At 30.1% G+C, this 18,146-nt stretch overlaps 2 protein-coding genes across 51 annotated transcripts in view; one reads left to right on the top strand and one right to left on the bottom strand.

The window, feature by feature from the left end:
• Window positions 1-7,649, top strand: part of LOC129918442 (uncharacterized) — a 33,342-nt gene extending 25,693 nt beyond the window's left edge. The window contains exon 4 of the mRNA XM_055999030.1: window positions 7,453-7,649. Within this exon, the coding sequence (XP_055855005.1) occupies window positions 7,453-7,491 (39 nt within the window). The 3' untranslated portion in view covers window positions 7,492-7,649. The remainder of the gene's footprint in view (window positions 1-7,452) is intronic.
• Window positions 1-18,146, bottom strand: part of LOC129918435 (sodium channel protein para) — a 559,170-nt gene that overhangs the window by 12,168 nt on the left and 528,856 nt on the right. The window lies entirely within an intron of this gene.

The following is an 18,146-nucleotide window of genomic DNA, read 5'->3' on the forward strand; positions in this document are numbered from 1 at the left end:
CTTACTAAGCTTGTCTCTATTTATCATACAAAGCTTGTCTACAAGTATCTGGTATCTTTGTATATTTCTTATAGTTGTGTGAATTATGTATATCGAAATTTATTTTATTTCAAAAAATAAAAAAAAAGAAAATGTATATTTAGAGGCTAACACATTTTTGTATTAAAATTAAAATTTTCTATTTTCATACCAAAAGTCGCATGTATCAATGTTACAAGATACTTAATATATTTTTTCGGTTGGCTTTATGTTAAATTTTAATTTTATTAATTTGTTTGTTAGCAAAATAATATTTATATTCATTATATACCTTTAGTCAATTAATATTGTTAAAAATATAAAACACATACAAGCATTATCAGCAATTTAACAACATTTAAATTTAATGTCTGACGTTGAAAGTTCATGTTTAATTCTGTTTTAAAACAACGTTAAGTATACCTATTGCATGCCCATGATATAGTTTACAAAATTAAGAATGGATTAGGTAGTTTTGATTTCCTAAATAACTCCCGTGATTTCAAATATTATATTATGCCATTTGCTCAAACGAAACTTAAATAATTTAAGTTGAACATAAACTCTTAAGCTTTAATTACATTGACCACTTTTTGAAAAAGTAAAAATAATTTTGCATTTAATTTTGTGAAAAAAGTTTACAAATTATTTTACATAAAAAGTCTAAGCTTTTGAACACGTGTGAATTGTACTGCAAGAAAGAAGTTTTCAAGGTCGATAAAAAAAAAACAACAAACGTACGATGTTAACTAAAATTAAATTAACTTTGTTTAAAAACGGGTAAGATTAATTGAATCGTTTATTTTCAAAACATGATAAGTCCACTTTTTTCAAAATTCGTTTTTTTAACTGAATATGTTCTTGTAGGATAACCACACTTGCCTTCAAAATATGAAGCATCTACTCAGTCCATATTCGATTTCACAGCTAAGCGAAAAAATTTTTACTGTAAAAATACGATAAAAGTCCCGGACTTATCATCTTTTGAAAATAAAGAGCAACTTTTTTATGAGTAATTGTCTACACATAAAGAAGCTGACTACTGACTCAAAATCTTAAGTTGAAAGCGTCTTTCAAGTAAAATAACTACTTGAAACATTATATTCTATTCCCAAATGTAATTGTTTGATAGACTGAGGCTTTAAAAAAAATTGTATATTCATTTTAAAATTAATTTCACATTCGTTTATTTTCAAAGTATGGTAAGTCCAAAATCGTTTTTATTTTTTATCTTTTGAACTATCGGTCCAAAAAGTAAATACCAAACGATATTCTGTAGCTAGGTAAAAGTTCTACAAAATATATTTTTTATACATTTTGCTACACTTAACAAAAGAAAATAGAACGTTTTTTTCTTCTCCTGAAAAATTTGAAATCATGGACTTATCATGTTTTGAAAATAAATGATTCAATTACGGAATCTCGTGTAACCTTAGTTGCTTCTTTTCATAATTCATTGTACGGTTTCGTAAGTCTTTTTAATTCTTATGAGAGGCCAACGTATAAATCTTATTTTAGGTCTCATTCTTTAAATTAGTTTTTTTTAAATGTTAAATCGGCCCTTGAGTTCAAGAATGTTTGATTTATAAGGAAACGATTGTTGGCAACTAAAAGCAATGAAGATAAGTTTTAATAATATTTAATACTAACTCTAACTCATTTTGTATTACTGTGGAGCAGATTCCTTCTAAGAATATAATTCCTTCAAGCAGCCATAATATAATAATATTAATTCTCGAGAAAACAATACAGCATTTTTTAATTAAAAATTTAGAAACAAAATGTTGTCACTACAAAAGGTCTTCTTTTCATGATAGCAAAAAGTTTGTTTCAACAGATTTCAATCTATCTACATACATGATACACTGTTATATTCGGGATAGGTGGCTTCATGTAAGCCAGATTGACAGATTGAGATTCAGATTGTAATGTTATAGCCGATTAACACGACTGGAAATTTGTCAGTATTTTTGCCATTTTTGTAACCAAACAGACCTATTATGGCAAAGACATTTGACAGTTGTGTGACAAAATTACTGGCAAGTTGCCAGTCGTGTAAATGGGGCATTAGCAACTTTATTTGGAATGTCAAAGAAATTATAGGTTCCTGCAAGCATTGCTTTATTAAACATCTACTTCTTGAATTGAGGGGCGATTCACATAAAAATGAGCTATAATTTTGCATAGCACATATTATATGAATAACACTGTGCAAGTCGAATTCTTTGACATGTGCGCTGTTGACTGTTTTCCTCTACTTCGGACCTTAGAAATCAATTGGCATCATAAGTTTTTCGATTTGTCGGTACGACTTCGAACAAAATTTTTTTCGGAAGTTTTTTTCAATAATTTAAAGCATTTTGCCCGGCTTAAAGTCATTTTTCTTGTGTATATTGCTATTTATTCTACTCAAACGTTATTTACTACCAGCATAAACTACTGGCTTTGTAAAAATGTAACACATTTTTATTTACATTAGAAGCCGATTTGTGAGAAAGTCTATCGCCTAAACGATTTAATCTTATCCTTCACTGCTATATAATTTTTTTTTCTGTTAATAATCTCAATAATCTTTATCCATCATTTTATTTATGAAATTAAAAAAAAAATTGAAAATAAATTTATTATTAGTTTCAAAAACAAAACGGCAGCACCGGCAATTTTTAACACATAGATTTTAAAGTTTTTTTTATTACCGACGCGACGTTTAAGAACAGAAATTATCAAAATTGGATCTGTAATTTGCTTTAGTTACCTCACTAAAACATAATAAAACGATAACAATGCAAAAAAAATCCAAATTTCTTGAATTCTTTTAACAAAAACTTGCTAAATTGTTAAATAATAAATTGTATAAAATTGTTTATTTGTCTTTATGCTGTTAGTAAATAACGTTTTAGCAGAAAAAATAGCAATATAAATAAGAAAAATTACTTTAAACCGGGCAAAATGCTTAAAATTATTGAAAAAACTTCGAAAAACTAATGATGCCAATCGATTTCTCAGGTCCGAAATAGGGGGGAACAGTCGACAGCGCACTTGTCTCAAAATTTTTTTTGAAAAAACTTGCACAGTGTAATTGCTGTTGCTTATATTTAACTCCTTTTTATATGGAGACTTTAGTAAAACAAGTAGAATATCGGGATATCAAAATAATTTTGAGTTCCTGCAGCAAAAATAAATATTTGTAGGTACCTATAATATATTGTTATGTATTTTATATAATTTTGCTTGTTTTGAAATCTATTTGTAGCTGGAAAGCAACCTTGTTGCATGTTTAGGCTTCGTTGAACTTAATACCTTAACCAAGCGCATTTTTACCATCAAGCTTAAGGCTATTATAACATAAAATCTTTTTTTTTAAGAAAGTAAGCACTAAGCATACAAATTTTGAAGCATTTGAGAACTATGAGCTTTTTAAAACTAATGTAGCAACAACAATATTTTGTATGTGTTGTTAAGAGTGTGTTATATTTCGTTTGACATTTTTATCAATTGTTAAAGCATAGAGCTTGAAATCGAGTGAATTTGAGTTCGGAAGAAGTTCAATGGAATTTTTATTATTTTTTTTTTTCCTAATAAAACTATTTTGATGTCAATGGAACTATTCAAAATCAATAAAATTGTATTTAAAACAAATTCTATAAAACAAACCAAAAAAATAATCTTTTTAAAAATATATAAAATTATGTATGTATATGTATGTTATTATGTATGTTTGTGTTTTATGTAGAGTTTTGGACATGTTGTGTATTTATTTGTAAGAGAATGTTATTTTTACAAGACAGTGTAGAATAGATATTATATAATTTTATTCTAATAGTGTATGAAGGGTGTGCAAAAATACTCCATTATTGTATTTTGTATTTAAAACAATTTATCAGAGATGCACATGATAAATCTAAGAGTACCACTAAGTAGGAAACACTACGCTATCAACTATTTTACAATCATTATTAATTCAAAATTAATTTGATTCGTTTCTACAAATGGGGAGGTTCATATTAAAGTACATAATCTCCATTTGCCAAAATGGACAAAAACCATTAAGAAGATTCAGCTTTTGCCCGGCATTGCTGGCCAACACGCATTTAATACGGAAGGACTGCTATGTTACAAAGATGTAAAAATCAATTAATTCGTCGCATTAGGATGGAATTTACCCAATCCGGCAAATAAATTCATTTAAAATTATGCTGGGCAAAAGACTAACAGAGGTGTGCAAAAAAACACATGCAACTCTGATTGAATCGTTTTCTTTATTTTTTTTAACATATCCTGTAGCCATTTTATTATTATTTTTTTTTTTAATATATAAATATGCTTCGAGTTGTTTTCGTTACTATTTTTTAGGGTTGTGGTTTGTTTTTATTTTTTTATTTTATTTTTAGTGTATTAATATATTCTGCTAATCTGATATCACGGAATTGATGTCTTAGTTGTAAAGAATTCCGAACTCACGCCCATCGAACGTGTTTTTTCTTAAGAGCCGGACCTATGAAATCCATAGCCGTGTTATAAAGCAAAAGCCGTTCTGCTTTGGTGTTTTTTTCTTAACCTAGATATATTAATAAAAAAATAAGCGTTTTTAATTTGCATATTTCAAATATGTCTTAAAGACTTAGCTTTTAATATTTAAAAGCAGTGTCTCCGCAGAAACAATAAACCTTCTTAGTCTGAGTAGAAGTATTTTTAAATATAAAATATGTTTTCTGTCAGACCAAAGAAGTAAAGCAAAATAAAAAAAAATAGCAAAAATTGTTAAAAATAAAAGCTCTTTATTTATATACAAACTAAATTCAATATTACTGATCTTAAATAAATCTATACCTACTCCTTAACTAGATATACCCATTGATAAATAATCGTTGCTAAACAAAAAAGAACAACCTTTTCATATATTTATGTAATGTTGGTAAACAATATATGAATAAGTTGCTTTCTGTTTAGTTTTAATGTAGTAAAGCATATTTTACGCCATCTTCATTTCGTTTTTTAAATCTTATAAAACATTGAGTTTCATAGTTTTCGACTTGGAATTCAAAATTTGTTAGACAATTTCACTTGTCTGCTTAAAATTATTTTTAGGCATCCAAGAAATTGCAGTGTTTTTACGTTGTTTATCAAAAATTTATTGCATATCCAAGGAATTTTTTTTAAGCACAGCCGATTATAAGTGAAAGTGAAAGACTTAAAATATTCAACTCAACAAAGGTTTAATTGTTTTAAATTTGTGTTGTTTCTATGGTTAATTTGGTTGAAAATTTACAGTAAGATAGGATTTAAAAATACAAAGAAAAAAAAACACTGTTTAAGAAAAAAATCTTTAAGCTTTCTTACCAAAAAGTTGATAGATAGCTAAAATGAATAGCGATCAATCTTGTCACAAATTTAGCAACTTGGCTTTTTGGTACCTATATAACAACACTCTTTTAAAGATAGATGAACTAAAAGTTAACGTGAAATAACGCCCTGTCCACTTGCACAACTTTATGTAGAACGGGGAATTTAGAAATTTTTGTATGGTGCTCGGCGTCTTTGATATTGGATATATCACTACCCGAGCTAAAAGCCATATGCACAACTCCACCTAGTGTCTTTTAGCCACCATTTCGTTATTACTTATAGCAAATTAAATTTCCTACATAGAATATGTACAGTACTTTTTTCGCTAATTGCTACTGTTAAAAATTTACAGAGCATTTCCTTGAAAAATAAAATGCACGACTGGGTCGCATGAACTTGCTCTTAGAGTTGAAGTTGCTTAAATTTTTAAGACTTTTTATATAGAAACTTGGGAAATGTAGGTACATAAAAACAAAAAACAAAAAAAAAATAAAATTCATTTTTCAAAAAAATAAAACAATATCTGAAATCAAATCGCCCCACAAAACAAGTATGCAGTTTTATTTGATATATTAAGGTGCATTTTTAGAAAAAAAAATTTCAAAATCGTTAGAGCCGTTTTTTAAAAAACTAATTTTTTATAAATAATTTTTTGAAAAAAAAGTTTAAAAATAAAATTGGTATGCCATTTTGTAGAAATAACTAATAAACATCCAAAAACTTAATTTCAAAAAAATTCAATGTCCCGTTTTCGAAAATTTGATTTTTCAAAAAAAAATTTTCAAAATTTTTTTAAAAATCCAAAAATTATTTTTTTCAAAATTTTATTTTTGGCTTATATTTAAATAATATAAATGCTTTTGTATACAAAATTTCGTTGAAATACAATAAGTAGTTTTGCAGAAAATCCGATTTGAAAAAAGCGGTCCTATGGCAGGTACCGTTAATAACGATTTTCAAAAAAAATTTTTTTCTTCAAAAGATAGATCTTGTTTAAAAACTAGCATTTGAATTTTTTTAACAAAATCGTTGGAGCCGTTTTCGTGAAATTAAACTTTTCCGAAATTTTTGTATGACAGGTACCGTTATTTTTGGTCCAAAAAAATTAATTCGAAAAACCCCTCTGGAGAGTCTCCAAAAACTGCTACATAGCAAGTTTGGAGTCAATCGGTTCATCCGTTTAGGCTCTAGTTCCTTTTACAGACAGACAGACAGACAGACTGACAGACTGACAGACTGACAGACTGACAGACTGACAGACTGACAGACTGACAGACTGACAGACTGACAGACTGACAGACTGACAGACTGACAGACTGACAGACTGACAGACTGACAGACTGACAGACTGACAGACTGACAGACTGACAGACTGACAGACTGACAGACTGACAGACAGACTGACAGACTGACAGACAGACAAACAGACGGACTTCCGGGACCCACTTTTTTGGCATTGTCTAGCATCGTAATGTCATGGAAAAATGTTATCTCAACTTTTTTTTTTGTACGAATGCATAACTTGATATATAGTACCTATATCGCAAGTAAAAAAGGGATTCATTTTGTCAATTGGGCATACCTACACTTGTTTCTGCCACTTAAATTGAAAACCTTTAAGTCAAAAAGTGTAGTGTAAAGTAGTGAATTATAGTCAGCGGCTATTAGATTAGAGGAATACGGGGCGGAATCGAGGACGGTTCAGAACGGGTTTTTGTCGTTTTTTCCCAAACTTGTTAGGTATCAAATTTTCGTAAAATGTTGATACATACCTTTTTTTACAATTAAATATACCGGTTGATTTTGCGAAGACTTGTAATTTTTGCAGTTTTGTTTTTCAAGGTAGGTGAAAGGAATTCTTTGTTTATTGTTAATTTTTCTTTAGGTATTAGATGATAAATTATTCCTCTTTTTTATATTCCCGGGATTAGAAAGTAAATTTTGTGTCGTTTGGGTATTAAAACAAAGAAATCCTAAACCATTGTCTTGGGGCGTCATGGGTGGGGTGGAATGGGATATATCCGTGTCTGGTCCACTTGATTTTTTAATGGACAGAATTTTATAATTTCCATTTTATATGGTTCGCAGCTACAAACGAAAAACGGAGAGGCAGAAGTGGTCTTCTGAGTCAATGGAGGAATCTATACGTGCTGTCCGAAGACGAGGACACAGAAAGCGTGTCTCTGCTGCAAAGATTTATACTCCAAGTCAACGGGGGAAGGTGTTCCATCCCATTCTTAAAATGAAATCTTTCCTATTTTTATCTTAGTATTTAAGTTCCTTAGATCCAGAAATATAAATTAATTGTTAAATTATCAAATAAAAGTTATTTGGCGTCTTTATTTTTTAAATTACAGAAAATATCAGCATCTAAATAAAAACTACCACGGTAAAAACTACCAGTTTGTCATATAACTTGACTTTAAAGATTCAAAAATATAATAGTTATGATCAAAAATAACATTTAAAAATAAAATGGCTATATGACAATAAGAGCAGTTGCGCAAGATGAGGTTTTTGGTTTGTGTACTGACAAACCATCAAATACCAAAATCAAAATTTAGCTCGAATTTTTTTTCTCCCGAGTTCTAAATAACGAAATCTAATAGCCGCTGTCTATAACTCACTATATAGGAAACGAGAACCATTGTAAGTATTTGAAAATGTGTTGTGCAAAAAATGTAAATAATGGAAATCTCTACCACTTCTTGATGAAAAGTTTTTTTTTTTTTGAATGCAAATAAATAAAAAAAACCTTATTCCACTCTTTTACCTAACGAATTCCTTACTACTTCAAGGGATTTTTGTTCTTTATTCAATCTGTTACAAATATAAATAATAAATTTTCAAATTTTAATATTAATTAATTTTTTTTCCCAAAATAAATAATTTACAAACATTTACATATTAAATCTAATCTGAAGATAAATCTTCTGGACTAGACACAATGCAGCTTCCGAAACTAAGTCCATTTGGCTGATACAGCACGAGACATTAATAGAACAGAGAAAGACAAAGAAAGAAAGAACAACAGAAAACACATACAACACATAACTACGTGGCACAGAGGGGAGGCATAGTTGACAATTGTCTCATGTTATCGCACAGGTGGCTTCAGTTAGGCCCATTTCACACATCGCCGAGAATCTGATAAACGGCCCGGATACACGGTTGCTAGGATACACAATCTTATGGGCGCCTTCACACGTACAAACCGAAACCGAAACCGTGTAGTGTACACGGTTCGACTGCGCTTACTACAACCACAGACGACACACACAGGTAAATTTTCCCAAATTCATGGCCAAAACTACAAAAAAAAAATTTGCGATTTGTTGTTTTTTTTTAATGCCAAGTTGTTTACAAATAACATAAGCTTAGAACCTGATTGATCATGCGATGCAAATTGTAACTGTTTAATCAGTAGATGCTTTCAAAGTAGAACATTTTAATTAACGAGTGCAGTTGCAAGGTTGGTTTCTTATAAGAAGTAGTTTGCTTTATTTTTTATTTAATTTTTTTTGGCGATTTTTAAAATAATTAACATGGATTCTGTTGCTAGTGGTATGTTAAAAAAAGATAATGACAAAGATAATGCAAAATTTTAAGTCTAAAATAAATTTTAAAGCTTTTTAAGATAATGTGTTTGAGCAGTAAAAACAAACAATTTTTTTTTCTTTGATAATGAAAAAGTTAAGTTGATTTGCGTTTTTCTGTACTGAAAATAGTGTTGAAAAATAGTTAAATGTTTCCTTTATGGGAAACAATCCTAAAACATTGCGGTTTTTTGCGACTTTTTATAATATTGGCTTCAAAAGGTGATGGGGACGGTGATTTTTTTTTTTTTTTTTTTTAATTAGATTTCTCTTTTTTACACAGGATCGTAATTAACTTTCATTTTTCTTTCAAGAAATAAGCTTTCTGAATTTTTAAAAAGCTGTTCGTCACGTGACATTACAGAAAAAACTAATTTTTTTGGTACCAAAGGTTGAAATATTGAAATTTCGGAGCAAATAGAGAAAAATTTAACGGATTTTGATTTTGCATATATGAACATAGAAAAAGATGGCTGAGTGCCTCCAGAAATAACAACACCTTCTTAAAACAAAATATAAATTGGTTGCAATATGAAATATCGTTTCCATGCTGAGCCCATGGCTTTGTTCGACGGCCTCAAATGGATTTTTCAGACCTAAGCGAAAGGTCAAAGAGACGTAAAACAGAAGATTTACGTTCTAACTATAATGCCGAAGAATTAAGCTATGCTGTGCCATGCAACTGCGAGAAAAAGGGAAACTTGTTCATCAAATGTAATGAAAAATATAATATTTTCAACTCCTTCACGTGCTGAAAAATATCAAAAGCTTTGAAAAAAATTGACCAGAAAATTATTCCATATACAGCAGAAGAAGCACTTTCAATAGTTGTTGAAGGAAAATTAACTTAGTTTCATAATAACCATATGTATCCAAACTTAAGCCTCAATAAAATTTATTCATTCATTGGACAGCTCGGCGAAGAAGCCCAAGAATCACGAAACAAAGATATAAAGCGTTTCGAGAAAGTTTCCCAAGAAAATTTTCGAGGCAGCAAAATATGGAAGATGTGTTTTATAATCTCTTGGTCTCTTCTGACCCATTAATAAGTGGTTTGAGAAAACTAAATCCTAAAACAAAAAATGCGTTTCCCTCTGAAATACTTCAGTTTCTAATAGAACCAGAGATCGAGCAAGCAGACTTATAGTAACAGTTTCACAACTCACAAGTCATTGAATGATATACACACATACAAACTCACACTCATGTTTATTTATGTATATAGTTGTTATCTATGCCTGCATTATTTATTTATTTATAATAACGACTGTTCAACTGTTTTTTTTTTTCAATCTATTGAATACATTCAATATACATTCAAATATTGTATTATTAAATGTCAAATGAAAGAAACCCTATGGCGTAAAGTAAAAAAAAAACGACTTTTTTCATTTTTTGCTTCTTTTTTGTGAATTTTCGTGTAAATTTACTTAAAAATGGTGAATTTTATGGAAATTATCTTATTTTGATATAATCATGCAATAATAAATTGAATAAACACAAAAAATAATTTTGGCCATGTTTTTGGGAAAATTTACCTGTGTGCGACAGGCAGGAGAAATATATATTTCTCTTGTCTTTGCTTCAACCAAAGATTATAGAATACTATATCTTTATAGAATACTATATCTATATTCTATAATCTTTGCTTCAACTTAGCTGCCGTTTTGGTTTTCTTCTCATGTGCTGTAGTCAAGAAAAGGGTTGTTTTGTTTTTTTATATTTTGATGTCAGTTCGTATTGTGAGGTAAGATAGGGGTTGTTTTTTTTATTTTCTGTTTAGGTATATCAAGATCAAGTCGAAGTGAAACCTACAAGAAAAATTCTTGTTTCTTCCCTTGTTCTGCAGCTGCAGCCGACCGGCTGCCGGGTGTGTGTGAAAGGATACTCATTTTTTCACAAAACCGTGTATCCGGGCCGGATAGCCGGTCTCGGTTATGTGTGAAATGGGCCTTAAGCTGGCGATTTTAGAAAAAACTTCTGAGCCGACCGTTGGGCTCGAAGCTCGAACCTCGAACATATAAATAATTTAATTTTCTTACACCTCTACTAAATCATACTACATATGTAACTACTCCGTATTGCATCTTCTCGACAGCACTCACACAAATTTAAAATAAATAACAAATATAGTAGGTATAAAATAAAACAAGCCAAACAAAATTATTAAACTAGACGAGAGAAGACATTTATATCACAGCTTAATTTCAAGTACTTGATTGATGTTAAAGTGCTACAGCAAGCTATGCTGTACAAGTGTAAGAAAGTTAAATTATTTATTTTTGAACAAAGGGTATGCGGTATAGCGGTAACGATATTTGTACTAAAAAAATTCCACACCTTAACGTTGATGTGTCAGTTTGGAATTTTTTTCATACAAGTAGGTACCCTCACCGCTACCCGTACCGCTACCGCATACCCTCCAGTGTGATCAAGCCTTTAGGGTTGCCTGTGAAGTGATCAAATGAAAAAACGCTGTGAAAACTGAAATGATATTATTTTTATCACTTCACAGCTTCACAGAACGAAAATTGACCCTCTGAAGAAGGTAAGAATTCTTACGAAACGTTGGGTAAAATAATGAAATAAGTTTGTTTTTTATTTATTCGCATTCCAAAAAAAAAAAGACCAAAAGAGCCTAATATTACATAATAAATACGAATTTAAAAAGAATTGGTCAAACACAAACATAATCCCCAAATGCGAACCCCCAATACAGACCAGGGTAAAAACAAAATCTCCAGGGAAAACTCTTCAAAAAAAAAAATCTCCGAGAGAAAATCCCAAAATTTCAGATGTGCAAGTTGTGTCTTGTGTATCAATCGCATTTGCGCATCTGAAATTTTGAAAGGATCTAATGTGCTTCATATTGATACTTTTAAATATTGAAAATCTTCTTAAAAAATTGATATAACAATTTTTTATGTTTTCATGTTTTACATTATTTTGATTGGCCTTTTCCATTCATAGTTTTAACAATAAAAACAAGAATATGTATGAGTCTTACCTCTAAATATATGAAAGTATGTATTCTTACATAAACATAGATAATCGCAAAACAACAAAAGCAGTCTGATACAATTAAAATGCAAAGATAAAATTCAAGAGTGAACCGCAAAAAAAAACTTAACAAAAACATTATAATTTTTGGCGATTTTTGGGGATTTGGAGAATGTGGGAGAAAGAATTATTTATTGGAGATTTTGTTCTTTGGGTGCCTTTCCCCATGGCGATTTCACTCATGGGGTCAAACAATTTTTGGAGATTTCATACGATTGAGATTTTTTTTGCGCGCTAGAGAAAACGTGGCTCACTTTCTATGATCATGCCCGATTCTCCAAGAAATTAGACGAGGTATTTTTGGAAAAAAAAAAACAATTCTAAATGGGGCAAAAAGTTTGGAAAATTTGTACAAATTTGTTAGTTTAGCTCTAAGCTATATAAGAGAATCGTAATAGAAAGTTTTTGATCTATCTTTTCGTTTAATAAAATCTATCTCTTCGTTTATTAATAGCCCCGTTCCATTGGAGGTGGTAGTTTACTACTAGTAGTTGTTTTGGTTAATCTAGTACTATCATCTACTCATGCTCTTCTTCCCGAGTAGATACGATTTGTATTGAATTCGTTGAAAGTGCGTTTAATTGAAAATCGCTAGTAAACTACTAGTAGTACTTTGCCACCTCCCAATGGAACAGGGCTAATATTAAAAAAAAAAAAAAAAAAACACATTGTATAAAATTTATATTAACTGCTGTTTTATTATATTTTATTTTATTACATTAATCTGACCGACGCACATAGGAGTATTTGCATCGAAAACCTGGTCATAAGTCGATTTTCTGAAAAGTAAAATTGACAACTAAAAGCTTGGCCTAGCGGATGCTAAATATACATGGGTCAATATGATATACCTTTTTTTTTTTTTTTTGGTGATCATGTCTTGTTGTAAAATGAGTTCAAAGTTAACTGTTTTTTCCACTGCGTTTTTTTTGTAATGCGAGCAGCTTTGGTAAGTGTTATTCAATAAGTGATATCGAAGTGTTGTGAAAGAAATATAAAAAAATTTTAATGGAGAATTCTGCTTCAGGTATATATTAACCATTTTCATTTAATTTTGGAAATATTAAACCGTGTTTTTATGTCATTTCGGGTTTAGAACTATTGTATCAAATCCTGATGTTTTTGTTAAGTAATTCTTTTCTTTTTAATGACTTTGTTATAGTATACCCTGCTATTCTGCAGTGAATTGAAGTTTAGTAGTTAGTATATGTATTCTTTTAATTAATTCAATCAAAATTAGGCGCTCTTTGGAGAACTGGGGGTCAATTAGTTTTTCACTCTCGCATAAAAAGCACTAAAAGTATGCAACGTTTTTTTTATTGAACATTAGTACGAGTAGATGCTTACTTATTTGTTTATTTTTTTTTTTATTGTGATCGATTATGGTTAAAAGAAAAACAAAAGAATTGTTTGTAATGTATGGGGAAAAAACAGTGGGAGCAAAATAATTTCGAAGTTGAAGGTTGAAGTGGTACATTAATCTATGTTTTTAATAAGAATGTGTCGTGAGTGCACAATTTGTTTGTTTATTTATGTATGAAATATGTATATGAATTGGAAATAAATAGTAATATTTTGCATTAATATCATCAGGTTCCAGAGTTGTTACAAAACAATATTTATTTGACATGATGGAAGAGAACTGCCAAGGGGATAAAAATGAGAAAATCAATTATTTAAAATTTTTTTTATTAAGTTCTACTTCTTGTTGTTCAACAGAACAACTTGCAGTTTTTAAGCCAAGACTAGCAAAATTGTTATGCGATCTAAAGCGGAAATGGTTAGATTCAAAGAGAAAAAAAAACTCATTCTTAGAAAATAATAAATCATGGCTTGAAGGAACTTTTTCAATTCCAATCACAACTACCAGGCCAGGAAGACCTGAAAAATCATTTTTAGAACCAAGCGATAGAAGTAAAAGGAGAAAAACCGAGAGTATTAGGGAAAGTTTTCAAACTGAAGAACTAGCGTTTGCAACTCCGATGAAATTAAGAGAGTCTGGGAAGAATGTTGCTTCAAAAGTAATGACAGAATTTTTAAAAACACCACAAAGAGCGCAGAAGTATAGACAAGCATATAACGATAAACTGAAGGAAAAAGAAGAAAAGTTGTCAATACAAAAAGCGAAATAAACTATGTTCAGTCTAAAATCGATTCACTAGTCAAAACTACAATGACCAACATAGAAGTAAAGCATAACTTGATTTTTACTATGGTTGATGGGAAAATATGTAATGCCGTTACTGAAACAACATCAACGCAGAAGTGCTACATTTGCGGATTGACATCAAAAGATTTTAACAAGTTAACTGTACCCAACATAATTAATGAGAAACCTTTTGAGTTTGGGTTGTCAATCTTACATGACCGAATCAGACTTTTTGAAAGCCTTTTGCATATAGCGTATAAGCTCCCAATAAAAAAATGGCAGTTACGAACACAGGATGACAAAGAGGTGTGTAAAATTCGAAAAATTCAAATTCAGGGCGAATTTAGGGAAAAATTTAGCCTTATTGTGGATTTTCCTCGAGCTGGTTTTGGCAACACAAATGACGGCAATACTAGTCGAAGATTTTTTAATCATCCGGAACTTGCTGCTGAAATAACGGGGATCGATTTTCAGTTAATTTTCCGCTTTAAAATCATTTTGGAGGCCATTTCTAGTGAATTCAAAATTGATACTAGCAAATTTGGGTTGTACGCTATATACAGCTAGGCTTTATGTCGATTTGTATTCATGGTACCCTATGACTCCAATCATGCATACAATTTTAATGCATGGATCTGAAGTCATAGAAAAGGCTTTGCTTCCTATTGGTCAACTATCAGAAGAAGCATCAGAAGCTAGAAGTAAGCATTTCCGGTAAGTTTACTTTTGAACAACTAAGGTTGGTATTATAAAATTTTACCCTACAGATTATACCGTCTTAATTATGCAAGAAAGTTCGCTAGAACCGATTGCAATATCGATGTCCTCAACAGATTGCTTCTAACTTCTGATCCACTCTTAAGTTGTCTCAGAAAGCCACCATCCTGTACAAAACGCTCATTTTCTAAGGAGACCCTAGAACTTCTTGCAGAGGAACCCATTCCAGCCAATGAGAGTTTGATGTCTTTGGGTGAAGTCGAAGATAGTGAAGATTCATTTGATGAAGATTCATGGGTAGAATCAACCGATTAATTCTACCTTAATTACAATAAAAGTGCCCTTATATGCTTTTTTGGCATTCATTTTTATAAAATTATATGTTAAATTATACAAAAAGTTACTATATATTGTATTTTATTGCATGAATATCAATTTTAAACCAAAATAATAACAAAAGCAACGAAAAATAATTTTGGCCAGGTTTTCGATGCAAATACTCCTATGTGCGACGCGACGGTTTTATACTTATTGTATTCATTCACTACGACTCCACATTTGGGGTTCGCCTTTAAATTTTTTTTTAAGTACGCCAAAAATTAATGAATTCTATCGATTTTTTGTCATATTTTACAATAATTCTTTTAATACATTACAATAAAAAATAAGTTATAACAGTCGAACATTGATTGGTTATAAAAAAATATTTTATCTTTTTTTAATACAAAGTAGAAAAAAATATTTGTTTAATATGTTTAAGATTGGGCATAAGATCGGAACAGCTAGTTCTTAACTTGTACATCTTTATGAATTCAGTTCAATCAACAATTGAGCTTTTCGGTCTCGTTGGCACAATGCAACCTTATCAAAAATTTTGGAACGTTTTCGAACTTGCGTTGCAAACTAACTGGGCTGCGAAAATCATCCAATATTATGTTGTATATTAAATGTTAAGGCTGGGTGTACCCTGTACCACCATATAAACCTCTCAACGTTCATAAATTGGTGGATTACTTTCACATTTGAATGAAATAAACTTTATTATTTAGTTAATAAACAAGGCTTAAAATATTTTGACCTGATAATTTCTAAGTTTGAGCAATTGTAATTTAGAGAGTTTAAAAAGCGATAATTTTGGTCGTTTTTTTTTTGTACGACCTATCTGTTTATTAACTAAACAATGAAATTTCATTCAATTATCTTTACAAATGTGAAAGTTATCAACCAATTTATAAACGTTGAGTCGTTTATGTGGAGGTACACCCATGGGCGTAGCTAGAGATTTCATCTAGGGTGGGCCAGATGTTATCATCGACCTGAAGCCATAACCATGAGTGTGCAATTTGTTTTTACTCGGTCTATATAAGGCAAGTATTGGTTTCGTGTCGAGGTGTTAATCAAAACCAACATTACGATGGTGGAGAATTAAGAAAAAGTGGATCTAGGAATTCTGTCCGTGCGTCTGTACGTCCATCTGTACACATTTCCACAGCCATAAACCAGTGGACTGATTTTCTTCAAATTTGGTACAGATGATTTTTATAGAATTCTGAAAGTTGTTTTTTTTTTGTTCTTTTTCTACCTTAATTACCCCCATACAAATTCTTCAAGTTATACCAAATAACTTGAACTTGAAACGGCTCTAACGATTTTGATTAAACTTTGCAGGCGTAAAACTGCATTTTTAGTTTTTCTCAAAAAAGTCTAATAACAAAAAAAATTATTTAACAAAACTTTGCCCTGAATGTCGGCTCTTCCCCAACATCAACAAAATTTCTTTGAAATTTAAATCTGTAAACTAACATAAGTGTTAGTTTACAGCAACTACGTGACACAGTCGTGCATTTTATTTAATTTTCGCCTTTAATTGGCAAATAATTTGCCACTCTCTGTTGTTTTTAATAACTTAAAATTTGCCAAAAGTTTATTTTTAATAATATATTCGATCGGTAAATGTGTTTTTTAAAATAATAGTGGTGTAACTCATTTTTTTTTTTTTTTAATGTGTGTTTTTTGCTCAATGGTTTCGTATTTTGTTAATATCTTTCAATATAAAAAGTTACTGGTTTTTCTTTTTATATTGTGTAGTGTAATATAGTATTCCGATTTTTAAAAGCTTGATATATCGAAATGCAATTGGATGGAGTTACATCACTTTTATTTTGAGCTACACAAAAGTTGAATTCAGTCGCAATTTATGACAGCGATTGGCTTTAAAAACTGACCTTACCAAGTTTTCAATTTTATTTGCTTTATTTTTTTGTTTAAGGTGCTCTTGAAACTTAAGCCAGAAGTGTATGTACATATAAAAATAAAAATTTGTAAATAAAAGTTGTTGTATGCGGGTGACTATGTGACTCTAAAGCCATATGTTAAATATTTAGCAGAGGATACATTTTTGACATTTGAATGTATGGTGAATAAAACATTATCTTTGGCTCAATTTAGCTGTGTGAATTCGGATACATTTTTAACGTAGATAAATATTTTTTCTGCAAATCGAAAGAAATAATGATTTAAAAAAAAAGTATAAATATTAACAATTTACAAACTTCCAACACGCGTTGTCATGTGAATTTTATTTTTGAGTTGCCATTAATGGGTAACTAACAATTTTTTTCATCATCAATAAAATGAAATATATTGAAAAATATAAATTTTTCCTCATAATTTTAATCAATATCAAAAATATATTCTCGGCTTAGTATTTAACCCGATTCACACACGGTCTAAGGCCGTGTGTGAATTGCGTTAAATAGTTAACACCGTGTAAAATTTTTGACACTTTGAGGTTAATAAAAAAAATTTCAGCTGTATGGATTATTTTTAGAATTTTGTATGCCTTTTTTCTGCCATGATACTCCTTTTAAATAAAGAAAAAAAAAAGCATCAGCAAAAAAAATTTAACTCAAATTTAACCCAATAAATTTTTAACAGCTGAAAATTTTTTATTAACCTCAATAGTGTCAAGAATTGTACATGTTGTTTACTATTTAACGCAATTCACACACGGCCTAAATTGAAAAAGCTAATTATTGAATTCGACCTTTTAGACTGCTCATATAAACGGGGTATTTATACATATCGCTGACTAAGAAAAATATACATAAACACAAGGCTGGTTCAAAAAAATCGAATTTTTTTTTTTTTGATTTTATACTCCGATAGATTGCCAGACATCTCTAGAATATACTCACCAAATATGAAATCTTGGTATTAATGGAAAGGTCCTTCGCTTTGCAATTTTCCATTTTTTATAT

This window comes from Episyrphus balteatus, chromosome 4 (genome assembly GCF_945859705.1).
Source record: "Episyrphus balteatus chromosome 4, idEpiBalt1.1, whole genome shotgun sequence".
NCBI lineage: Eukaryota > Metazoa > Arthropoda > Insecta > Diptera > Syrphidae > Episyrphus > Episyrphus balteatus.